This window comes from Schistocerca serialis, chromosome 4 (genome assembly GCF_023864345.2).
Source record: "Schistocerca serialis cubense isolate TAMUIC-IGC-003099 chromosome 4, iqSchSeri2.2, whole genome shotgun sequence".
Lineage (NCBI taxonomy): Eukaryota > Metazoa > Arthropoda > Insecta > Orthoptera > Acrididae > Schistocerca > Schistocerca serialis.
In genome coordinates, this window is record NC_064641.1 from 295,531,870 (window position 1) to 295,557,559 (window position 25,690).

At 44.2% G+C, this 25,690-nt stretch overlaps 1 protein-coding gene across 1 annotated transcript in view; it reads left to right on the forward strand.

Moving 5' to 3' along the window:
- The window catches only part of LOC126474403 (large proline-rich protein BAG6-like), a 173,924-nt gene extending 168,508 nt beyond the window's left edge, over positions 1-5,416 (forward strand). The window contains exon 3 of the mRNA XM_050101871.1: positions 5,168-5,416. Within this exon, the coding sequence (XP_049957828.1) occupies positions 5,168-5,416 (249 nt within the window). The remainder of the gene's footprint in view (positions 1-5,167) is intronic.
- Positions 5,417-25,690: the final 20,274 nt, after the last annotated feature.

Below are 25,690 nucleotides of genomic sequence, written 5' to 3' on the forward strand. Positions count from 1 at the left end.
CCGTTCATTAAAAGTTTTATTATAAGTTATTAGAAAAGGAATATTTATTCCCATGGTTATGAGATCAACTCCTATCTGTTCATCATTTCACTCGCTTCCGAGACCATACATCAAGAGGTTCGGTGCAGACAAGAATAATTTACGTTCCTGCATCGACCTTGTCACAATCAAGACTAAATACAATGGAATTAATGTGTAGGTAATGACTCAGACTTGATAGGCATCTATTGAGCTCAGTTTAATTCACTAAAAATATTGTGCTTCATGTGACAGATCGACAGTTTCAATGGTTACGGTGATTATTTGGTACCACACACTACTGGAAGCAGCAGTGCGTAATGCTAAGTATGTTTATTGACCTTGAATGTAATGATATTAAAGATCTCTTGACACTGGTATCAGTTAAAGTGTTTAATCAAGATTGTGCACAGACTCATAAATTACCTTCAAACCTATTTTCAACTATTCTTTCCAATCAATTTTTCTAATTACTCAAGCAATCATTAATCCACTCACTAATAAGACCCCACATGTACTACGGATGTATCTTTTATGGCTGATCAACACAAAACAGGATTGAAAAACTAGATACGTGGCAATACAAAGCCATCAGAGTTTTTATTGGAGCATTTAAAAATCGAACCCAATTAAAATTTTAATGGTGAATAAATTAAATGTCATCAGAACTACGCAGGAAATATATTACCTTCAAATTCATCCTGAAACGTTTCCACTTCTTAAATGACAAGTTATTAACAAAGATTAGAGATCTCACTACAAAATGCTATCTGGGCAGGTACTGTTACAAGAAACTAGCGCCCTTAGCAGAATTTTACTTCAGTGCTTCGTCTTTCCGTAAATACTTCGCCACTTCCTCAAATTTAAGGTGCTTCAGCACGAACTACGATAACACATTAGCGTATCTGAGTATCAAGACACACCTTCCATGCATCCGAGGTACGCCGAATGAAACATATTAGCTGACAACCTAGCAGTATGGCCATCCTCAAGACAGATCTACACAGATGGGTCTAAGCAAAAAGACGGGGCAGGAATTGCATTCGTAGACGGCAAGACTAATTGAAGAGGCAAATTCAAGCTTCCTAAAGTTGCGTCCATACACACTGCAGAACTTAAAGCTATTTTAGAGAGACTTAAATGCGCAAAAGAAGTGGGAGAAGAAACAAACATAATTTTATCAGATTCACGCTCAGCACTGATGCTGTTAAAGTAATACGCTTTGAAAAATAAATAAATTATTTAGTACATTGCATTATAGCAGCTGTACAGGAGCTTTCTCGCCCAAGTAAAACGACCATCCAGTTATCGGCGGAGGCGATCAGCGGAATAAAGGGAAATGAAGAAGTAGATACTCTGGTCAACAAAGGCATGTACATTACTTCAGCGAACTATGATAAAAGTGCCCCCCGACGATGTGTTCATAAAATAATGACTTTAATAAGGCCCCAATGGAAAGAAAACCTACAACTATCTTACGAAAGTAAAGAGAGACACTACGCAGGAGTGATACCTAATCTCTCATCACATCCCGGCATCAAAAACACAGATACCGTAGAAACTTCATAGGGACAATGGCACGACTTACTGTTAGATTCAGCCACGAAGGAGTCAGCAACACCTCTGCCGCCTACATCTTTTTCATGTGAATTCGGCTGTGAGGAAGATGTTAATCACATTTTCATAGGCTGCCACAGAAGGTACCAAGACACTTCGAAACTAATACAGGACCTGAGGGCCTCTGTAAATGCTTTATCAACAAACATTAAACCTATTTTAGCAACAGACAAAATAACAGTGTATAAGCTTCTATAGTACTTTATAATAGAGGGTCAACGAGGAATATAGGAAAGAGGTTGTTTTTTTTTCACATCATAATATGCTTAATTTGCTTAGAACATTGACTTAACATCAGTTTAATTGGATGTAAGAGATAATTGGTCTTCCTTAATGGTTATAAAACAGGCGGTACAATGATCAACAAAGAGGTACTTACAATAATCGAATATCTATGTAGTGAAGAGAGTGACAAAGAGAAGGGGATTGCAGATTCATCTGGAGCTTTGTTTCTTTGACGCTCGGTAATACAAACAATAGATTGTGACGTGTGGCAAATATTGCGACCTTAGATGAAAATACGTTAAGGTGGAAATTCATGTCTCTTACAGAAAGAAAGAGGACCCGACACTGGAAAGATTGATTCAGATTAGGAGTATAAATTTTCTGTAGGTAGAACGACAAATTTGCAAATGCCTTCAGGGAAATTGATTTCAGGTGGAAGAGGTCCTCGGGGAGGAAAGGACTAATTCGGAAATGTGGTATGTATTGACGAAGAGTGTTGTAATGTGCGTCATATACGACCCGTTACGTGGAGAAACGATACGAAGCAACTGACAATGATATTGCCAACAGGTAAGTGTAGGAGACTTATTATTTTCATGGTGCCTTTATTAATGGTTTATCAACACTTAAAGACTGGTTCATCACTGGTCAATTATGATTCGTTACATAGGCAATTCATGTAGTGTTTCCGTAATGGGTAATGTGTCATGTGTTTCCTTACCACAAAATGCGGCGATAACTGCGACTACAATGAGAGAGAAAATCGTCTCCACCGAAGATCGTACTCTCGAAGTAGTAAATGAATACATTAATCTGAGACATAAAATCCAAACAGAAAAATATAACCATGCAGTAGAGATCGCCGGGCGAATTGGCCTCATCTGCACGTCATGGCCGGCCAAGGTGGCCGAGCGGTTCTAGGCGCTGCAGTCTGGACCCGCGCGACCGCTACGGTCGCAGGTTCGAATTCTGCCTCGGGCATGGATGTTTGTGATGTCCTTAGGTTAGTTAGGTTTAAGTAGTTCTAAGTTCTAGAGGACTGATGACCACAGATGTTAAGTCCCATAGTGCTCAGAGCCATTTGAACCATTTTTTTTGCGCGTCATTTGCGAAGTTTGGTTTCTTTTGTAAATCGACTACTCGTATAAGCTGAGAAAGGATGATTTATGACACTTGCATGCTGCCAGTAACAATATGTGGGCTGGAAACGCCGACACAACAAGCAGCGCTAATCGACTCCGGGCTTGTCAAAGCGAAGTAGAGGGAGCAATGCTTCGAGTGAATCTGCCAGACAGAATCAAGAACAAAGAGATTTGGAGAGAAATGTGTCTATAACTTTCTGGAGGGGATAGTGAGACTGAAGTAGCGTTCGGCAGGACACATAGCCAGGAACAACTTCAAACGGACCAAACCACTGATGCAGTGGCGTGGCGTCATAGGGAGCTAAGGAAAAGTATCGGTCGTCCTATAACGAGATGGAGAGACGACATCCAACGCAAGCGGGAAAAACTGGATCCAGACCGCTTAGCAAAGATCAACACGGTAATCTTTGGGAGAAGCCTAAGTCCGGGAGTGGATATCTAGAGGTTGAAGATGAAGAAGAATATGCATATACTATATAGTAACGATACAGCTCACTGCGTTATCCTTTCGACATATGGGATAATTTTATCCGCTATTCCTTACGTCGTCCATTTCAGCCAACATTTCCCACTTACCCTGCGGCTCTTTCATACGACCTCACTACTACCAAACCCAATACATTTTTCGTTTACAGAGTGAGCCACAACAAAGTACGTGGCATCTCCGTTACCACAACCATCTGGATTATACCTATCAACTGCAGAACCGGTCTCATCGTCACCTGCAACATCAGGACCAGTTTCATTATCACATGCATCATAATCATCACTTGTCTCAACTATACAATTACAAAAGAAGAGAAAGGTTGTCTAAACTTGTACGGAAAACAGACTATAAGAGGCGCAGGACAGGGAAGATACGCATTAGATGAGAAGGTGAGACACGATCGGAGCCTGCCCCTGATGTTGATTCAACTGTACGCTGAGCAAGCAATTACGGAAGAAAGGACAAATTGGAAAAAGGAGCTGCGGTTCCGGTTCAAAATGGCTCCAAGCACTATGGGACTTAACAGCTGAGGTCATCAGTCCCCTAGACTTAGAACTACTTAAACCTAACTAACCTAAGAACATCACACACATCCATGCCCGAGCCAGGATTCGAACCTGCGACCGTATGTGCAGCACGGTTCCGGACTGAACTGCCTAGAGCCGCTCAGCCACAGCGGCCGGTTGCGGTTCCGGGACTTCTATTAGAGACAGCAAAAGACTTGGAAGATCAGGACGAACAAAATGGATAGTGTGTTAGAAAGAGAGTGTACGATGAATATCAACTGAAGTAACAAAACGGTAATGGAATGTTGTCAAGCCAAATCAAGTAATGCGGAGGGAACAAGATTTGGTAATAAGCCACTAAAGCAGTACATGAGTTTTCTGTTTAAGCAGCAAATTAACTGTCGATGGCCGATATGGAGAGGCTATAGACTGCAGACTGGCAGCAGCAAGAAAAATGCGTCTGCTAACCTGTAATTTGCTAACGTATAATATAAATTTGAAATTTAGGACATCTTCTCTGAAAGTATTTGTCACCTAGAGCGTAGACTTCTACGTAAGTGAAACGTGCACGATAAACAGTTCAGACAAGAAAAGAATAAGAGCTGAAGCTTCCTGCCAGACCGACTATTTTTTCTTGGGGAACAGTAATTAAAAATTTGTTATCAGCAATTCCATACTTAGGAAAGAATCTACTCGAAATCTGAACATTTCCCTTTCCCAGGCAAATGATCTAACCACTGACCTACACAAGCTGATACGATAGGACAGATCGTGAGTAATGCTTGGGTAGCTCAGTCGGTAGTCAAATGTCCCGATCTCGAGTCTCAATCCGACATACAGTTTTAATTTGTCAAGAAGTTTCATATCAGTGCACACTCGGCTGCAGAGTGAAAGTTCATTCTGAGAACTGAAGACTTTTAAATTATGAGTCTACAGAAGGCTGCTGAAGATTAGGTAGGTAGGTCCCATAACTAATAAGAAAGTACTGGGTGAAATTGAGGAGAAAAGAAATTCGTAATACAGTTTTATTAAAAAAAGTGATAAGTTGTTAGGAAACATTAAGAGGATCAAAGACTCGTCAATTTGGTAATAAAAGCAAGTGTGGGATTAAAAATTGTAGAGGGCGACCAAGGCCTGACTGCAATAACCTGGTTCAATTGGCTGCGGTACAGGGGTCCAGTCCAAGACCCCGACAGTTGTCAGGATTGTACGGAGCAGGGCCCAGTGAGGAGAATCTGTTCACGCCAGAGAGCTTGAAGAAAACTTTACTCATTGGACCAGTGGTGTGCGGATCCATTCAGCAGCAGAGGGCGCTCATCAAACGGCACTTCTGCTGCGTCATGGACGGTCGATGGCACACAACCTTCGAATCTGGCCGAGACTTCGATGGAAGACGGGAGACGGCAGCCTCTGCAAGCTGATCTCCGAAGCGCTCTCGCTGGGGACGTTCGTCCAGGAGACTCACCCTCCAGCCTAGCTGCAGTACTCTTTGTTGTGTAGAGCACAACTCGCAGCCTCCAGTCAGGAGACAGAGGCTGGCAACATCAGTATCAGCACCAGGAATGGGAGCAGCAGCAACAGTGGCTTCTCCCCACGATAAAGGATGTCGCTCAGGTTCTTGGCACCTTGATAAAGCCTCTAGTAGACCAGCAGAATGATGGAGGTCTCTGCACCTCTCCAGTGTTATCTTGGAAGTTGGCGCTGCAATTTACAATGGCACAGTCTCTCCAGAGAGACTTGGGGCACCGTATATGTTTGTAAGCGATTAGGGATGCTGTGAGTCAACTGACATACCTTACCCCCTCCACAGGACAGCTACAACTGGTATTGTTGATTAAGAAAGGTGTAGTATTCGTACAATAATTGCTGGTGCTTCCCGTGAACTCTGCTGCAGTGAGGGTAGCGGTGACGTCACGTGTACCAGTTCCCTCGTGAGGTCTGTTCGCCAAGTCGCTTCAGACTTTCGTAGCTTCGTCTTTCAGTCCGTTTTTCCGCTGCATCAGTGGCTGAATTGGCACTCTTGCGTTATAACTGGGCATTCTTATGACACCTTGCTCTGTCACCAGTATGGCGCTAACTGTCTGTCACCATGAACACCATGAACATTGCTCATCGTTTGCGGACTGTGGCGCTCGGGTGGTCCTGCTTGTCACAGTCGCTTCCGTGTTCACCTCGGCCTGCTCAGCATTTCCACCTAGTTGGTAGTTTGGCGGCTATTGACTCAGGCGGTTTGACTTCCGCTACCGCCAGTGAAGAACTGTAACAAGTCTATGGTGTTAGCCAACAATAGTATTCTGGGGTGCTGCAGTAGTATTTCTCATCGGCTTTGAATTTTAAAATTGTACAACAGTCCACCACATATTAAAAATATTTTTTGTTTACTCACAATACCACAGTATGACACGTTCAAATCGTAGCCATCATTCCATTTAAAAATCTGGATGGTGAGTTTTCCTAGGCGTATTTGAACATTGCTGGCTAGATTCATGACATCTCGTGCAAACCTGCTACAATATATTATAAAGAAAAACACAATATCAGACACAAAACCAAAGAGTTAATGAAATAAAATTGCTTTACGATCTCACCTCTGTTCTGTAGAAGAGTTAGGCACCGTCAGAATTTGACTTTTACTGTCGCAAGGCAGTTTGACAATAATCAGAAACCTTTTACGTCCAATGTTGCCAGGAGCGTCTTCACGCTGAATGGTCCTCTATGCCCCATGTTCCTCAACTACTGGAGTAAGGTGTTCCCGTCGCTGGTCGCTTGTCCCCGTAGTCAGCGACCAAGTTTAACATAGGTAAGATCTTTTTCCTCGCCACATTCATAGTACGGGGAGGCCGTTCTTCCGAGTCGGTGGGATGTATTTTTTTTTTTTTTTTGGTAGAGACTATGGTTAAATTTTAAACGTATCAGAGCCACATACAACATGCGTGGGACGATTTATCGGAATACCAGTGTGTAGTTGGGATTGGTTGGTTGGTTTTGAGGAAGGAGACCAGACAGCGAGGTCATCGGTCTCATTGGATTGGGGAAGGACGGGGAAGGAAGTCGGCCGTGCCCTTTTAAAGGAACCATCCCGGCATTTGCCTGGAGTGATTTAGGGAAATCACGGAAAACCTAAATCAGGATGGCCGGACGCGGGATTGAACCGTCGTCCTCCCGAATGCGAGTCCAGTGTCTAACCATAGTTGGGATTCAGGGAGGTACGGGGGTGGTACAAAAATGTGGGAACACCGCAAGAAATGCGTGCTTGATCTTAATTTTAATTACTCGCCAAACCTGCAGGCTATGCAGTTGTGTTAGACCTGAACGATACCTGTGTAGCGTCCTCAATACGTTGTAAGTGTTAGCGGTGCTCAGAACAGTAGCATCCTCTCGGTACTAAGAGAAGCCGAACGTGGGAAAATTGTTGGTGCTCGTTTGGTGGATGCTTCCGCAAACAAGGCAGCCGACCGCTAAGTCACGACGCGCACGAAAGTGTCTGTTGAGTAATCCTGACGGACGCGCTTTGAAGAGGATTGTGACGAAAAATAAGGGGACGACAGCTGCAACAGTCACTGCACAGCTGAATTTCACAATCGCGAACCCTGTCACGACCTAAACAACACGAAGAGACTTCTGTAAGCAAGTAATTTTAGGGCGAGCAGGATTCCCTAAACCATTCATTAGTGATGCAAATGCCCGCAACAGGTAATCGTGATGCAGAAGCCATGATGGAGGAAAATAATTTTAACAAGTGACAGGTAAGTGTTGTTCACTTCTGACGTACCCCGTTCCAGGCCTACAACACGTTTTTTTTTCAGTCGTACTATGATGCGGCTCGCCACAAATTCCTCTCCATTACTAACCTCTTCAATTCCGATAGCGCTTGCAAGCTACGTCCTCAATTATTTGTTGCATGTCTTCCAATTGCAGTCTTTCTCTATAGTTTTTACCCTTTATAGCTACCTCTAGTCCTATATAAGTTATTTCCAGGTGTCTTAACAGAGGCCCTACGATTCTGCCCTTCCTTCTTGAAAGTGTTTTCCATACATCCCTTTCCTCGCCAATTCCACGGAGAACCTTCCCATTTCTTACCTTATCAGCACATCTATGTTGTAACATTCTTCCGTAGCACCACATCCCAAACACTTCAATTCTCTTCTGTTCCGGTCTTCCCACAGTCCATGTTTCACTATTATACGATGCTGTGCTCCAAACGTACATTCTCAAGACGTTCTTCCTCAAATTAAGGCCTATATTTGATACTAGTAGACTTTTCTTCCATTACTAATCGGCTTTTTATGTTCTCCTTGTGCCGAGCGTCATGGGTTATTTTGCTTGCTAGCTACCAGAATTCCTTGTCTTTATCTACTTCGAGATAGCCAATCTTGCTGTCAAGTTTCTCGCTGTTCTTTATTCTGCTCCTCGTTACTTTCGACTTTCTTCAATATACTCTCAATCCATATTCTGTATTCATTACACTATTCATTTTCTTCAGCAGATGCTGTAATTGTTCTTCACTTTCACTGAGGACAGCAAAGTCCTAAGCGAATCTTATCATTAATATCCTTTCACCTTGAATTTCATTTCCTCTCTTGAACCTTTATCTTCGTCATTGCTTCTTCGATATATAGACTGAACATTGAACAGTAGGGGTTAAGACTTACGCGCTTTTTAATCTGAGCGCTACATTCTTGGTCTTTCACTCTTATTGTTCCCTCTTGGAGCTAGTACATACTTATATTACCCCTCTTTTTCTATAGCTTACCCCTGTTTTTCTCAGAATTTCAAACATCTTGCATCATTTTACGTTGCCCAACCCTTTTTCCAGGTCAACAAAATTGATTTTCCTTTAGTCTTGCTTCCATTATCAACCGCAATGTCAGAATTGTCTCTCTGATGGTCCCTACCTTTCCTAAAGCCAAACAGATGGCCATAAAACACATTCCAATTTTCTTTTCCGTTCTTCCGTGCATTACTTTTGTCAGTAACTTGGATGCAGATAAGCTGATTGTTAAAATTCAAATGGCTCCAAGCCTATGGGACTTAACATCTGAGCTCATCAGTCCCCTAGATTTAGAACTACTTAAACCTAACTAACCTAAGGACATCACACACATCCATGCCCGAGGCAGGATTCGAACCTGCGACAGCAGCAACAGCAGCGCGGTTCCCGACTGAAGCGCCTAGAACCGCTCGCCACAAAGGCCAGCTATGCTGATTGTGTGATAATTCTCGCACTGGCCAGTTCTTGCAATCTTCGGAATTGTGTGAAAGATGTTTTTCCGAAAATCAGATCGTATATCGCCAGTCTCGATACATTCTACACGCCAGCTTGAATAGCCATTTTGTTGTCACTTTCCCTAATGATTTTAGAAAATCTGACTTATTTGATCTTAAGTCATCCAGAGCCATTTTAAATTCTGTCTTTCCTACAGAATGCCCGATCTCTTCACTGTCGACTCCTATATCTTCTTCAGTCTCGTCAAGTCTTCCCTCTCACAGAGGCCTTCAACGTACTCTTTCACCTATCTGCTCTCTCTTCTGCATTTGACAATGGAATTCCTATTGTACTTTTAATATTACCAGCCTTCCTTTTAATTTCGCCTTAGATTGTTTTGAAGTTTCTGTATGCTGGGTCAATCTTTCGAAGATCAATCCTCTTTCGATTTCTTAAAATTTTTATGCAGCCACTTCGCATAAATTTCCTGCACTTCTGATTTATTTAATTCCTAAGCGACTTTTATTGCTGCATTCCTGAATTTCTCTCAACATTTTTGCATTTCCTTCTTCAATCGATCATCTGAATTCCTTCTTCTGTTGTCCATGGTTTCTTCGCAGTTGCTTTCCTTGTGCCTACAATTTCCTTACAAACTGTTGTGACTACCCTTTTTAGAGATACCCATTCCTCTTCAACTGAACTACCTAGTGAGTTATTGGCTCAAATGGCTCTGAGCACTATGGGACTTAACATCTGAGGTCATAAGTACCCTAGAACTCAGAACTACTTAAACCTAACTAACATAAGGACATCACACACATCCATGCCCGAGGCAGGATTCGAACCTGCGACCGTAGCAGTCGCGCGGTTCCGGACTGAAGTTCCTATAACCGCTCGGCCACCGCGGCCGGCTACTGAGTTATTGCTTGACGCAATTTCTATAGCCTCAGGGAACTTCAAGTCTATGTCTTCATTCCTTAGTACTTCCGTATCCCATTTCTTTGCACATTGATTCTTCCTGACTAGTCTCTTCCACTGAAGTCTGCATTTAATCACTACAAAATTATGATCTGAGACTATATCTGCTCCTGGTACACTTCACAATCCAGTATCTGATTCCGGACTCTCTGCCTGAAAATGATGTAATCTAACTGAAGTCTTCCCTTGTCACCCAGCCTTTTCCAAGTATACCTCCACCTCTTGTGATTCTTGAACAGAGTAATCGCTATTACTAGCTGAAATTTACTACAGAACTCAGTTAATCTTTCTCCTCTCTCATTCCGTGCCCCAAGCCCATATTCTCCTGTAAACTTTTTTCTGCTCCTTCTCCGACGACTGCATTCCATCCCCCATGAATATTAGATTTTTATTTCCCTTTTCGTACTGTATTACGGTTTCAGTACCCTCTACCTCTTCATATTCAACATCCGACGTCGGCACGTCTACGTGAACTATTTTCGTCGACGTTCGTTTGCCGTAGTTTCTGACGGGAGCAACCCGCCTCTGAACTGTTCACAATAACTCACTTGTTGACCTACTTTCCTATTCGGAACGTATCCTAGCCCCGTTATACTATTTTCTACGGTCATCTGACCAGAAATCCTTGTCTCCTTTCCATTTCACTTCACCGACTTGCACTGCATCTGGACTGAGCCTTAGCATTTACCTGTTCGGATTTTCTGGCATCCCTGCCTCGATCAAACTTCTGATGTTTCACGTGCCGACTCATAGAACGTTATCGTTTGGTTGGTTATTCAATCTTTTTCTTTTGGTGAACTCTCGCTTGACAGTCCCCTCCCGGAGGTCCGAACAGGGAAATAGTCGGGAAATGTTTGCCAGTGGAGAGATCATCATGACATTTTTTAAATAACGTGCTACGTGTCCTACGGGTACACATTATGAGTCTTTAATGCAGTGGTTTCTATGGCCTTTTGCACCCTCATATTGTTGATCATTGTTCTTTCGTCCACCTCTAGGTGTAGTTTCCCACCCAGCCCAACCGTGTTAACTGCTTACCACCAAGAGTGGAACGTGGCGTGGGTTCGGCGACGATTTGGGCAGCCATATCTTGTATTCCATGGGTTCCATGGTCACTCAGCAAAGTCGCATTACTGCCAAGGTTTATATGTCCATTTTTTGTGAGTAAACCCATCCCACGATACCATGTTTATTCCACACTGGTGATACTGTGTTCCAAGACGAGAGGACCATTATTCACACTGCACACAACGTCCAGGACTCGCATTATGAGAACTGTGATGAATCTCTCCTCGCCACCATAGTCATCAGATGTCAATGTTATCGAGCCTTTGTGGTCTACTTCGAAGAGAAGCAGGTGCGATTGCTATCCTCCTCCACCGTCGTATCCCGAACTTATCACTATTTTGCAGGAAGAATGTGTAAGAATCCTTGGAAAGCATACAGGACCTATATTTATCGATCCTGAAACGATTGGAAGCTGTTTCCTACACCGTACTGGGCATGGAAATCTGCTGTGTTTTTGGTGTTTCCATATCTTTGTCCAGCTCCCGTACTTCAGTACGTGATCGCCCCACAGATACGCTAGAGGTTCCTCTGGGAAGGCGGTTTCAAAGTCGCAACGAAGTTCGGGGCTTCCTCTCAACATACGGCTGTTCATAAAAATTGCTTCTTTGGCAGCTTGCCCTCGGTTGTCGGTTGCAGCACTTATCACTTATCCAAACTTGCACTGGACACACTAGCGTGGAGAGCTGCATTAAGGCAGTCTGCATACTGAAGGCCGCAACAACGACAACAGGGGCAGCAAAGTCCGTCCGCGCTAGCGCAGCTGTGCTCGCCCGGTTGCCTATACGGCGGCCGGCGGCGGCGTCGACCCAGTCGCGAGCGGTGGGCGGCCTACTGGCGTGCGTCCTTGCTTCCCGGTGTCCCGGTTTCGGGCGAGTCAAGGTCCCAGGGACGTCCCAGGGACTCGCAGCCCTGGCGGGACGCAGCGGCGGCGGCTGCGGCGGCACGTGCTATCGACCGCTGCCCGCCTGGCAGCCGAAATAGGTCGCCCGGAGCGCGTAACCGCCGCCGCCGCCGCCGCCCATTGAGCGCGAGCGCTGACCCCTGCCTGCCGCCGCCCGGCCTGGCGAGTGAGTGAGTGCTTCCTGCGCTCGAGGGCGCCGCCTTCCTGGACCCTCTCAACGACAGCGCCGATGGCTCGTCGTTGCCTCGCGTTACGGGGCGTGACATGTCTCTAGTGAGGACGCACCCATTAGTGGAGAGGCGAGTGCTGAACGCCTGTCAAAAGGGAGTTCCGGCACAAGTTTTTAATGTCGTCATTCCCTTGTACAGCTGATGGTTGTTCGTATTCGCAGCTGCAAATACATTTCACGTATTACAAGTAAACGACCACGATGAGTGGTACACTTTTTACTCACTTTAATTTGACCACCTGTCAACACGAGTCAACTGTGCCTTCCAGAATGACGAAATCACACAGGAATGCCTTCCAGCCTGGACCCTTCCGACAGATGTGTTTGCTATCAGATGTTTCGCGCCGTACACGCCAACCGCAATGTTTTACAACGTGTTTCATCTGAGAAATCCATCTGTTGTCACTCAGCGGATGCTCAGTTCGGTATTGGTGTGCAAACTCCAGGAATAGTCACCGATCAAGGGCAGTCAGCATGGGTCCTTGAACCAGGTGCCTGTTGCGGAGGCTCATACGTAGCCTCGTTCGCTTAACGGTCATTGTGGAGACACTGTTGGTAGATCCTTCGTTCACCTTGGGGGTCATTTGCTCAACAGTTGCACGTCTATTCGCCTGTACATTCCTCCACAGTCACCATTCACCCCTGTCACCTATGAACTGTAGCACAGCACAGTTGGGCTGGTGCTTGTTTTGGAGAGCACCATTTTGTAATTCGTGATATACTTTAACCTTATTGGCATGCTAACTGATTACAGACTTTAATGTTCCTGAAATTCGACCACCCTGGCTCCGAAAGCCAACGATCACGCCCTCTTGGAACTCAGATAAATCGCTCCGTTTCCGTGTTACAACCGTGACTGCACTGTTTCCCACGTCCCACGACACGCTTTATGTACCCTCCACTGCTAGTACTGGCACCTGGCGTCTGTGAGTGGTTATTGCACGTTAACGTTCAAGGTGTGGATCGTGTAGAAGAAACAGATCTTTGTATTTCAAAATAATTCTTATTCGGTCACAGTAGTTCTGTCAGGGATACTTTCCTCGCGTCCTACTTCGCATAGTAAGGTATCATGAATTGAATGGTGATGTAGGGGCACATGTACACATCTGCTGTAAGAACAAAGAGTAGATACACCCGTGACTCTTTGAGGTAACTACCCAATTCAAATTCAATTAAACACTTCAAACACGTTATGCAATAGTAATTTAACTCATCAATCTGTAATTAGTATATACAACGGTAAATCCATTAATTTCCTTAGATAATTAGCAACTCACACTTAAGTCAAAATTGCCAAGCATATGCACGGCATGGCGAACTGCAGTGGGAACACCACACGTTAGCTGCTCCGGTCACAGCGGTGACGCATTTTATTACGTGTAATTATCTACAATTGGATCTTTGTTAAGATTAAGTAACTGCTCGTGTCTAGATAACGGCTTACCAGTAACTCTGTAAAGTGTATCACTATACTTCAAACCTTCTCTAAAATAAAAAAGTATCACTGTACGCACACCATTTGCTTTACCCTGATGCAGATTGTTAAAGCTTTCTCTTATACGCAACAAAAATGGAAGTTGCAAGATTTCTACCGAAAATTTTATTTAACGCGTAGTAAGCGATCAAAATAAGGGTTTTTTTCTTTTTCTTTTTTTTTAAACCACATCAAAACATCTGACAGTCACACATAAAATACACTCCTGGAAATGGAAAAAAGAACACATTGACACCGGTGTGTCAGACCCACCATACTTGCTCCGGACACTGCGAGAGGGCTGTACAAGCAATGATCACACGCACGGCACAGCGGACACACCAGGAACCGCGGTGTTTGCCGTCGAATGGCGCTAGCTGCGCAGCATTTGTGCATCGCCGCCGTCAGTGTCAGCCAGTTTGCCGTGGCATACGGAGCTCCATCGCAGTCTTTAACACTGATAGCATGCCGCGACAGCGTGGACGTGAACCGTATGTGCAGTTGACGGACTTTGAGCGAGGGCGTATAGTGGGCATGCGGGAGGCCGGGTGGACGTACCGCCGAATTGCTCAACACGTGGGGCGTGAGGTTTCCACAGTACATCGATGTTGTCGCCAGTGGTCGGCGGAAGGTGCACGTGCCCGTCGACCTGGGACCGGACCGCAGCGACGCACGGATGCACGCCAAGACCGTAGGATCGTACGCAGTGCCGTAGGGGACCGCACCGCCACTTCCCAGCAAATTAGGGACACTGTTGCTCCTGGGGTATCGGCGAGGACCATTCGCAACCGTCTCCATGAAGCTGGGCTACGGTCCCGCACACCGTTAGGCCGTCATCCGCTCACGCCCCAACATCGTGCAGCCCGCCTCCAGTGGTGTCGCGACAGGCGTGAATGGAGGGACGAATGGAGACGTGTCGTCTTCAGCGATGAGAGTCGCTTCTGCCTTGGTGCCAATGATGGTCGTATGCGTGTTTGGCGCCGTGCAGGTGAGCGCCACAATCAGGACTGCATACGACCGAGGCACACAGGGCCAACACCCGGCATCATGGTGTGGGGAGCGATCTCCTACACTGGCCGTACACCACTGGTGATCGTCGAGGGGACACTGAATAGTGCACGGTACATCCAAACCGTCATCGAACCCATCGATCGACCATTCCTAGACCGGCAAGGGAACTTGCTGTTCCAACAGGACAATGCACGTCCGCATGTATCTCGTGCCACCAAACGTGCTCTAGAAGGTGTAAGTCAACTACCCTGGCCAGCAAGATCTCCGGATCTGTCCTCCATTGAGCATGTTTGGGACTGGATGAAGCGTCGTCTCACGCGGTCTGCACGTCCAGCACGAACGCTGGTCCAACTGAGGCGCCAGGTGGAAATGGCATGGCAAGCCGTTAAACAGGACTACATCCAGCATCTCTACGATCGTCTCCATGGGAGAATAGCAGCCTGCATTGCTGCGAAAGGTGGATATACACTGTACTAGTGCCGACATTGTGCATGCTCTGTTGCCTGTGTCTATGTGCCTGTGGTTCTGTCAGTGTGATCATGTGATGTATCTGACCCCAGGAATGTGTCAATAAAGTTTCCCCTTCCTGGGACAATGAATTCACGGTGTTCTTATTTCAATTTCCAGGAGTGTACATTCTACTCTAAAGTCATATATTTCACTTCTGTATGTATCATTTGCAGTGGCATTAAACACTTCTAACAACAACACATGTCTTCAGAGCTGTGGCTACGTAGCATTTCTCAGCACGACCTCCACTACTTAAATGGCTGGCCCATCTCGAATCGGTTCCTCTAGCGGAATGCCGTGGTAGAGGGTTAAGGGTATTTGAATTTGTGTCAGAAATACAGACCTGTACATAAAAAAATACAAAAGTTTAGTTGTTAAGGTGATAATTAAAATTTACGTCTACCCTCATAAGGCCTTTTATCACTTTAGAGTCTTCTACAGCTAGTTTATCGAACTTTCATAGCTGTCATCAAGGCAAAAAGTGCTTCTGCAGGCTACTACTGAAGTGTGTTATATAACTGCTCACCAGCCAAATTAACGAATTATATGAGCTCTTGTTAAAATCATAATTTATAAAATGAAAGATTAATGAGGAAAAGCAGAAGAGTAAATTGAAAAAATGAAAGAGATATGTGCCATGTGGTGCTTGGCACTGTTGAATCGAGATTCCTAGTAGTGTTACTGCACAAGAACATCGGGTGACACACACAGGATGGTGTAGACACCAGTATTTGGACAACCTATATTCTACCCCAAAGTTCCGTTATCCAAGATGGCGGCGATGACGTGATCCAAGATGGCGGATGTGACGACATGAAACATGGCAGCTTTTGGTTGGAAGTTTGAATTTTGGCTCGAAGGTAGGTCAATCGGGCTACCTTCACTAACCTAAGCCCTTCCCATCCCATCCCCCAGAAAATGGTGGGTAGATACAAATTCAATCAGTATAATGCATCACACCACAGTTACCACTACCAGCCTAAGAAAATGGCTGAAAATAGGTCAACTGGACTACCTACACTAACCGAAGTCATCCGACTGCCACCTCATCCTAGGAACTGGCCCCAAATTTGAATTCTGGTGGGAAGATAGATGAATTGGTGTGTACTAAACTAAGAAAATGGCAGGAAAGAAAGTCCAGTTGGGCTACCTCCACTAACCTAAGTATCAGACCGCCAACTCCTCCTAGGAAATGGTGGGAATAGGGAATAGGACTCAGCCTGTGCTAGACATAAGTCTTTATTATTTTGCTTGCACCAGTTTTATTTAAACAATTTGATGCACTACACCCATCCAATGTGTTCAACACAATGTCCAGAATCCAACTGACCTAGTACTGCCACCTAAGGGCACTGTCATCCCTCCTGTGACATAATCCAAGATGGTGGTGTGGAGTTGGGGGTATAAATGGCGGGAAACAGTGTGGTCGCCTAGGGTTTGGACTCCAACTGACCTAGTACACAGTACTGCTACCAGAGGGTGCAGTCATCCCTCCTGTAATGTAAGCCAAGATGGTGGTCTGGAGGGCGAAAATGGAGCAAATGTGACTCAGCCTGTGTTGGGCTACTGGAGAGAGTAAGGAAGGAGTGTATTTTATTTAGTTTGGAACAATTTATTTAGGGATGGATTCTGAAAGATAGTATATTTATCACACTGATGCAAAACACATGCTCTGACATGTTTGGGGTCATGCCACACAGCCCGATGACCTGTAAACTACTCCTAAATAACACTCTGCAGACGTGAACAACTCCTAACTTACTGAAATAATTTCAGTACACACATGCAAATTCCACCTAAATAATGCAGCACACTGCTTTGTAGACACTCATAAACTGTCCAAATAAAGCATAGCACAACCTACAGACCTGCTCACAAAATAATGCAACAGGCACATGCAAGCACTGCCTGCCACCCCCTGTCCACTGGACTGCACAGGAGGCTAGTGGCAGCCCCCACAAAGTGACGCACAGGGGCCCATTCGGGTCCCGCAAGCATGAGGTGGTAACATCCCTTTCATACTTGGTACCTGAGAAATTCCTCTCAAAATACGTGTTCATCTAGCCACCATTGCTGACTCGACTGGATGAGAATGAAGGCCTATTTGCAGAGTGCGCTGATGCTGCTGTAAGCCACCACTGGATACAAGCCAGCGTGAGCTGTTGCTCTCACGCTGCTACTGCCATCAGCGACTGGGTGAAAGTTGCTTCTGTTTTCGAGTATATAGTTAGAGTTCCTCAACTAACGTCTCAGAACTCCAAATCGCACTCACGCCGGTCCCATATGTCAGACACCTCTGAGCAGCACCACTGCTGATGTGATACCTGGTGATACTGACATCAGCGAATAACACAGGGTGCATTGCCCCTAGCGCAACATGCGAGACTCATCTAACTGCCCAGCGTGACTGACTCAATGCCATGAAGTGTGCACATCTAGCTACAAACCATCACGAGCACAACTAACAAGGTTATCAATCTTATACTGATGTCACAAGGCTATGCAGAATAAGAGCCAAATCAAACTCTCGGAAATTGTATGGTGTCCCAGAAATAGTTAACGCTCACTCTCTTGATGTCTCAGCTTGCGTGCACGGAAATTCTTGCTCCAACACAATCTGTTTACGAAAATAGCAAGAATAATGTCTAATACAGTCTTTCTCGCTGTCCTAACATGGCTCCCTGACCATCACATGTTACCTTCCCTGCTCTCAAGGTACACAAACGTTCTCGCCGCTATGTAGAGGCTCCTATATCCCAGCACAAAGGATGTCTTGTGAATGATTCGAGCATTATGACTAGCTCTTTTCGAACTGATCCTCCGAATTACTGATACCACTGGTATGGGAGCACTGTCCGCCTTTTCTTTCTTTCTGCAGACTGGATTTTCAGAGGTAAAATACTATTTTACACAGATCGCTATACTACACCGACAATTAAATCTCACAAACTATCCTACATATTGTCATAGATGGAAAGACTCTTACTCAATTACACTGCTCTCCCACCGAGGACAGGAGCTTGAATATTAGAACATGAAGCTGACCTGTGACCCTTCAATATATCACTGCAGGCCCTATATATCGTCAAATATGGAAAGACTCCTACTCAATTATACTGCTCCTCCACCAAGTAGAGAAGCTTGAATACTAGTGTGTGAAACCGATCCCCAACCCAACAATATATTATCACCTACCATCTTGCTGTAGTAAACACAGAATTCGTATCCTGTGCTATACAAAATCACCCCTTTTACATCATTAGTACATGTACCACAAAGACAGACAGCACTATATATACTCCTCGCAGTACTGGATATAGACAGAAAACAGAGGAAACTCTCTCCAAATGTGGAGGTGACTGGATACAATCGAGTACAATGCTATACTACACCCTGCGATCATTGCATTTGGGCTTGGTTTTAGCAGCTGTGGTACATTTTCTAGCAATTTTAGAACACAGAATGGGAGGATATGTGATGATCGCATGGATAGAACTGACATAAAATCGATTAAATTGTGAAAAATGACCGGAAATAGGTATAAATTGACCGAATATACACCAATGTGCAGGGAAATTGAGGAGGTACTTGCATATCTTCTGGTTTGTACAGAACAATTTGTGCTTGGGAACAAGTACGCGGCATCAAGACGAGTCCGAGAAAATGTCGACATGGAAATGAAGGGAATCAGGGAAGCAGTCAACTTTTTTCCATCGAAGTAGCATTATAATGTATGTCTATTCAGGTACCAGTGATACACGTGAGTTGACTAATGTGTTTGATGCATTTCAGGAAGACAGAGAACCATCTACCTCTAAACTTAGTTGCATCTGTGTTAAAGGATAACAGAGAGTGGATGGGGTGATCGATTGAGATGGAGCTGTAACAAGGTACGATTTAATGGTGGACTGATGATGCATTCTAGAGAGGGGGAAGTTGCTGCAGGTAAATTTTTCCACCGTTCTGTCATGATGCATCAGTCATGTGACATAGCCTGCATTCAACTCGTATAAGCCGCATGTTCTGTATGTGTTTTAAAGCACTGTCAACTTGCGATCTTTAATGGTAAACCTGTCGGTCATCAGAGGACTCCCATCTTCATGTGTGAAGAAACGTGACATATACCTCTAAACGAACTTTGATTTATGTGACGTTCTCCATTGTCCTGTTGCATCTTGGGTTTAAAATCGAGACTTCAGCTTCATAACTAAGTTATCGATGGAGGCTTGTGAGACACTGCAATCCCCGTGTATACATCTGCCTGACAGATGTGCTGTTTACAGTGTTAGTGGTGGAATGACTAGTAATTTTCACAAGTCAGAGGTTGCTGTATGCGTTTATCTGTTTCCTTGTAAGAGGTATTCGCCGTTACGAATGATCATTTTATATAGGGCTGATTCAGGCATAGTATAATTTCCAAACTGTGATCTGAGGTAAACAGTGGGCGCTATACATCTCCAGAAAGCTGTATTGTACTCATATCACACAGAGCCAATGTTTTAAGGAAGTGGTTTTAACGTTTAACCATTCGATAACATAGTTTATCGTAGAGAAACCGGGAAGAAGGATGTATGTCATCCGCTTGAGAGGTATTTCTTACATTGGAATATTAACAGCGCCACATTCCATATGACTGATAGGTTGGAAATGCAAGCGATCTAACATTACAGCCCGTTTTAAGTGCAGAACGTTGTAGCCTTAGGAGTGTGTGTGTTTATGTACTCTCTTACCAGTACCTTCTAGGTACCGATCCTAGACTCTACAGCAATGTTTTAGAGTTGATAGCTTGGTTGATTTACGAAAAAATGCGTCGAATTTCATCTGTCTGGAGCTCCATCTGCATAAAAATCATTCATTTCTTGTTCTCCTTAACTGTCTGCTATTACATCACTATCCTTTGACATCTACTACTATACATCGCGACGTGGGAGCATCTCGAGATACGTTGTGCACTTGGATGCATGAGGACTCAGCAAGCTGAATTCATTCATGAGAGGTGGAGTGTAGCGGCCTACTTCTGGTCGGTCGCAGATAAAATCGGTAACGGTGCTGCAGTGTGGTTTTGTCAATGACGGTGTGAAGAGGGTCTTTCACTCTCTAATTTTACCCTATGACAGCAAGAATACTCTGTGACTCCCATATGTGGAGAGCTAAGTCGTAAATTAAGCGCTATGCTCGAGGTGTTAGAAATATGTAGAGCGCTGTCTGATATACTTTGATGGTGTAGGTGTTCGAGAATTAACAATGAATGGACGTACTGCACAGTCATCTATCCATGTTCGCAATGATACGCGCAAATTGGAGAAGGGGTGGTTTAGCTATTGTACTGAAATTGGGTGTTGTAATTACTCTAAAATTGCTAAAATGTTTGCGCTATCAACATGTAATGCTTATTATTAGAGTACACCGATGGTGTCTTTTACGCTCCAACCATCCACTGGCACGCTGTTGGTTACCACATAATGACTGACTGAAATCGCTTGTTTGAGTTGGAGAAAGAGTTTTGGTGGATGGACAACACCTTCTGCGGTCGATAGCACCAAAACAGTGATCGTGTACATGACTGCAGTATGATGAATCAGTTGAAATGGATCGTAGAGTCATCAGCTATTCCATGACTATGACAGATGAGTTTAAATGCAGAGCTCGTGAATCACTTTCGGACTGTAGTTTGGAAACCATCCACAACGCCACGAAATTCTTCCAATTTGCTTATGTTGTAACTCTCAATCAGCACACCATCTACTACTGTTTGTGATCCTTCTGAATCAGTCATCGCCTATAACTCAGTAGATATATCACAGAACCTCTGACATTGTATCGAGACAATATGTTACACATACTGGACAAATATCTAGTGGCGTGAGGGAGTTGCAGATAGTGGTTTCATACCACATTCCTTAAAGGAAACACTTTCAAAATTGTGCGATTTTATGACGAGGTTGCATCGTGGGTTGCGTGTAAGTGGACTGATGGTCTGATACACACACTCCTACGATCACGGTCTCGGTATTTGTCCGGAAAAAACCAATTCATTTGGGAATAATGCCATACTTCGATTTATAAAGCTAGTATAGCTTTTAACATGGATACTTGTGTGTACCTGTAGAATGAAGACTGGTTGTGAAAGTAACATACAGTAGTTGTGGTGATCGAGTTTTAAAACATCTGGTCTTTCTAAGACACAGTGGTAACACCCACAAGTAAAACTTATGAGACATGTCCATCCATCGCTTATTTTCTCTCAGTATTATTTTTTATCATGTGGAATCATTTATAGCCAAGTATTATAGTTAGTAGTAGTAGGGGATGAATGATAGGTTCACCTTGAGCATCTGGCTTATAAAGTATGTGTTTGTGTTTCTACATATGCAAAGCAGATGACCGCGGAATACTGTGATAGCAGAGGGAAGGCTATGTCAGGTCATAAGAATGGTATAGATATTGCTATTTCCAGAGCCACAGCTATCAGCAGGGTGTATTTCCGATACTTCGCTCATTGTCGAATGTCGTTCAATAGAGACCGCGATCAAAACAATTAGTTATAAGTATAGCGATCAAATGAATATGTGACCGGTTTTCTAGGGTGATTCTGCTATGCGTGGTCTGTGGTAGGTCTGTTTCACGTTTCCGATTAACGGTAGGATCTGTCTGAATCAAGAGGCCTGTTGGATCATAGAAATGTATCTGAGTTTACTTTGTCGTCCTCTAGATGGCAGAATAGTGAACTAATACTTAGTATGTGTGGGATAGCTTTCGTGATCGCTTGGAAATTTGAGAAGATTCAATATGGACGTGTGTTTGCGCTGATCCATTATTACTCACTATGTAAAATGTTTGGTTCATTGCTTCTGTACATTTCGCGCCTTTATTTAGTTGAGGGAAAATGTGGTGTGTGCATCTAGCAGGTGAAAGACACATTTGCTGGTTCTCTAACATGAGAAACACGTTATTTGACTTTGTAAATAATAGGTATGATTTGGAATCTGTTACAAAACCGTCATCGGTAATAGCGAGTGGAAATATAAGTTTCCTCTATTTTTCTTTTCTCCAGTCTGTTTCATGTAAAGGCCCTCACAAATGGGATAAGTTCCTAGTTACTCAGTGGTCTAGAGCTCACTCCACCTCGCTTAAGTTTGGGGTTTGTAGAGAAATAATTTCCAGTATATTTCTTGGGAATTATGTTGCGCAAGCGATCGGTAGGATGCTGCCATATGCTTGATATCGAGAAATATCGTGAAATGGTATAATATTATCACAAACCATGTGAAAATGCGTATGTTCTTGTAATCCCGGAGTCCAGAGATGGGTCCAGAAAAGCAAACAAGTCCAGACCAGAAACATTAATGCGTTTGTGCCGAGGGGAAGCTTGCCCGAATTTGTAGAACAGTTCTGAGAGTGACTTCGATCCACTAAGGCTGCTCTCGTCTTGCATTGCGGGTGGATGCCTGCCCAACCCTGAGGTAAATATCTAGTGCTGCGAGGGGTAAATACAGCGCTGTCTGTCTTTGCAGTATATGTACAAGTGTTGTAAAAGGGATGAGTTTGTATGGCACAGGATACGAATTGTATGTTTACTACATCAAAACAGTAGGCAGTGATCTATTGCTGGGTTGGGGATCGGTTTCACGCTCTGATATTCAAGCTCCTCTCCTTGGTGGGAGAGCAGTGTAACTGAGTAGTAGTCTTTCTGTATTTGACAATATGTAGGGTACGCAGTGCTATATTGATGGGTCACAGGTCAGTTTCACGTTCTAATATTCAAGTTCCTGTCCTCTGTGGGAGAACAGTGTAATTGAGTGAGAGTCTCTCTGTATTTGACGATATGTAGGGTAGTTTGAAAGATTTAACTGTCAGTGAAAATACAGCGATCTGAGTAAAATTGTTTTTCACTTCAGAAAGTCCCCTCTGCAGATAGAAAGCAACGGCAGATGGTGCTCCCACACCAGTGGCATCAATAATTCGGAGGATAAGTTCGATAAGAGCTAGTCATAATGCTCGAATCATTCACAAGACATCCTTTGTGCTGGGATATAGGAGCCTCTACATAGCAGTGAGAACGTTTGTGTACTTTAAGAGCAGGGAAGGTAACATGTGATGGTCAGGGAGCCATGTTAGGACAGCGAGAAAGACTGCATTCGACATTATTCTAGCTATTTTCGTAAACAGATTGTGTTGGAGCAAGAATTTCTGTGCACACAAGCTGAGACATCAAGAAAGTGAGCGCTAACTATTTCTGGGAAACTATACAATGTCCGAGAGGTCGACTTGGCTCTTATTCTGCATACCTATGTGACAACAGTATAAGACTGAGAACCTTGTTAAATGTGCCTGAGACGCTTGCAGTGGTTTGTAACTACGTGCGTACACTTCGTGGCATTGAGTCAGTCATGCTGGGTGCTTAGACATGTCTTGCATGTCGCGCTAGGAGCAATGCACCCTGTAATATTCGCTGTCGTCAGTATCCCCATGCATTGCAATAGCAATGGTAAAAGACACATGCTGCCCAGAGGTGTCTCGCATATGGTACCATCCTGATCGCACTTTGGAGTTCTGCGACTTTAGTTGAGGAACTCTTAACTATATGCTCGAAAACAGAAGCAACTTTCACCCAGTCGCTGTAGGCAGCAGTAGTGTAAGAGCAATGGCTCACTGTGGCTTGCGTCCGGTGGTGGCTTGCATCTACGTTGGTGTGCTCTGCAAATAGGTCTTCTTTCCTGTCCGGTCGAGTCAGTAATGGCGCCTTGGTGAACACATATTTCAAGGGGAATTTCTCAGGTACCAACTATGAAAGGGATGTCCCGCCTCATGCTTGTGGGACCCAGATGGGCACCTGTGTGTCACATTGTGGAGACTGCCACTAGCCTCCTGTGTGGTCCAGTGAACAGGGGGTGGCAGGTGGTGCTTGTGTGTGCCTGTTGCATTATTTTGCGATCAGGTCTGTAGGCTGCACTATGCATTATTTGGACAATTTACGGGTACTGAGAGTGTCTATACAGCAGTGTACTGCATTATTTAGGAGGAGTTTGAAAGTCTGTACTGAAATTATTTCAGTAACTTAGGAGCTGTTTGCATGTTTGCAGAGCGTTATTTAGAACTAGTTTACAGGTTTTCAGGCTGTGTGGCGTGATCCCAAATATGTCAGAGTTTGCGTTTTGCATCAGTGTGATAAATATACTATCTTTCAAAATCCATCCCTAAATAAATTGTTCCAAAATAAATAAAGTACACTCCTCCCTTACTCTCTCCAGCAGCCCAGCACAGGCTGAGTCATTTTCGCGCTATTTTCCCACTTCAGACCACCATCTTGGATTATGTCACAGGAGGGATGACAGCACCCTCTGGTGGCAGTAATGTGTGGTAGGTCAGTTGGACTTTAGATCTCATGGTGGAGACACTGCCAACAAAATAAAGACTTACATGCAGCACAGGCAGAGTGCTATACCCACCATTTCTCCCACCCCAGACTGTCATCTTGATTTATCATGGAATGGGCAAAAGCGCTCTCTGGTGGTGGTACTGTGTACTAGACGCGGACCTCATGGCGAACACACTGTTTCCTGCCATCTTGTACTTGTGCCATCAGCTGATGTCATGGCGGCCATCTTGGATTACATCACGGATGAGAGTGCCCTCTGGCGATGGTACTGTCTACTAGGTCAGTTGGTGTCTGGACCCCATCGTGACCACACTGCTTCCCACTATTGCCCCCTCTCATCCCAGACCACCATCTTGGATGATGTCACAGGAGAGATGACAGCGCCCTTAGGTGGCAGTACTAGGTCAGTTGGACTCTGGACCTTGTGGTGAACACACTGAATGGGTGACGCTCTGAGCATGTTTTTTAGGGAATTGACTAGTTTGAAGTTTACCATTGGAAATTTTATGCTACTCACAAAACATTGTTTATAAATTGCACTATTGATAAAAGGAAATGTTTTAATACAGGATGGTAAAAACCGACTGCGTTCAACAAAAATGTGAACGAATATTCCCATTATGGGTTTCCAAGTTCTACAATGGATCGAAGGATGACCTATGTCATGTCACATCTATAATCTAGGTTTAAATTAAGTTTCACAAAAGAGAAAACTATCAAAATGGTCTACAGTGACCCTCAATTATCTTGAATTACTTATCTAACTTGTCGTAAATTACAGTGGCTGATGTGGCTTCTCAATAACTACATAACAGAAAAATCAGATTTTTACTTCAAGTGGCAAATGTGAACACAATGAGCTTTAATTGACGATCGACACTAGTATTTCGCAAAAAGGGGATGTAACAGATGAGACTTCTGCAGTTCTGAGTGAAGCTT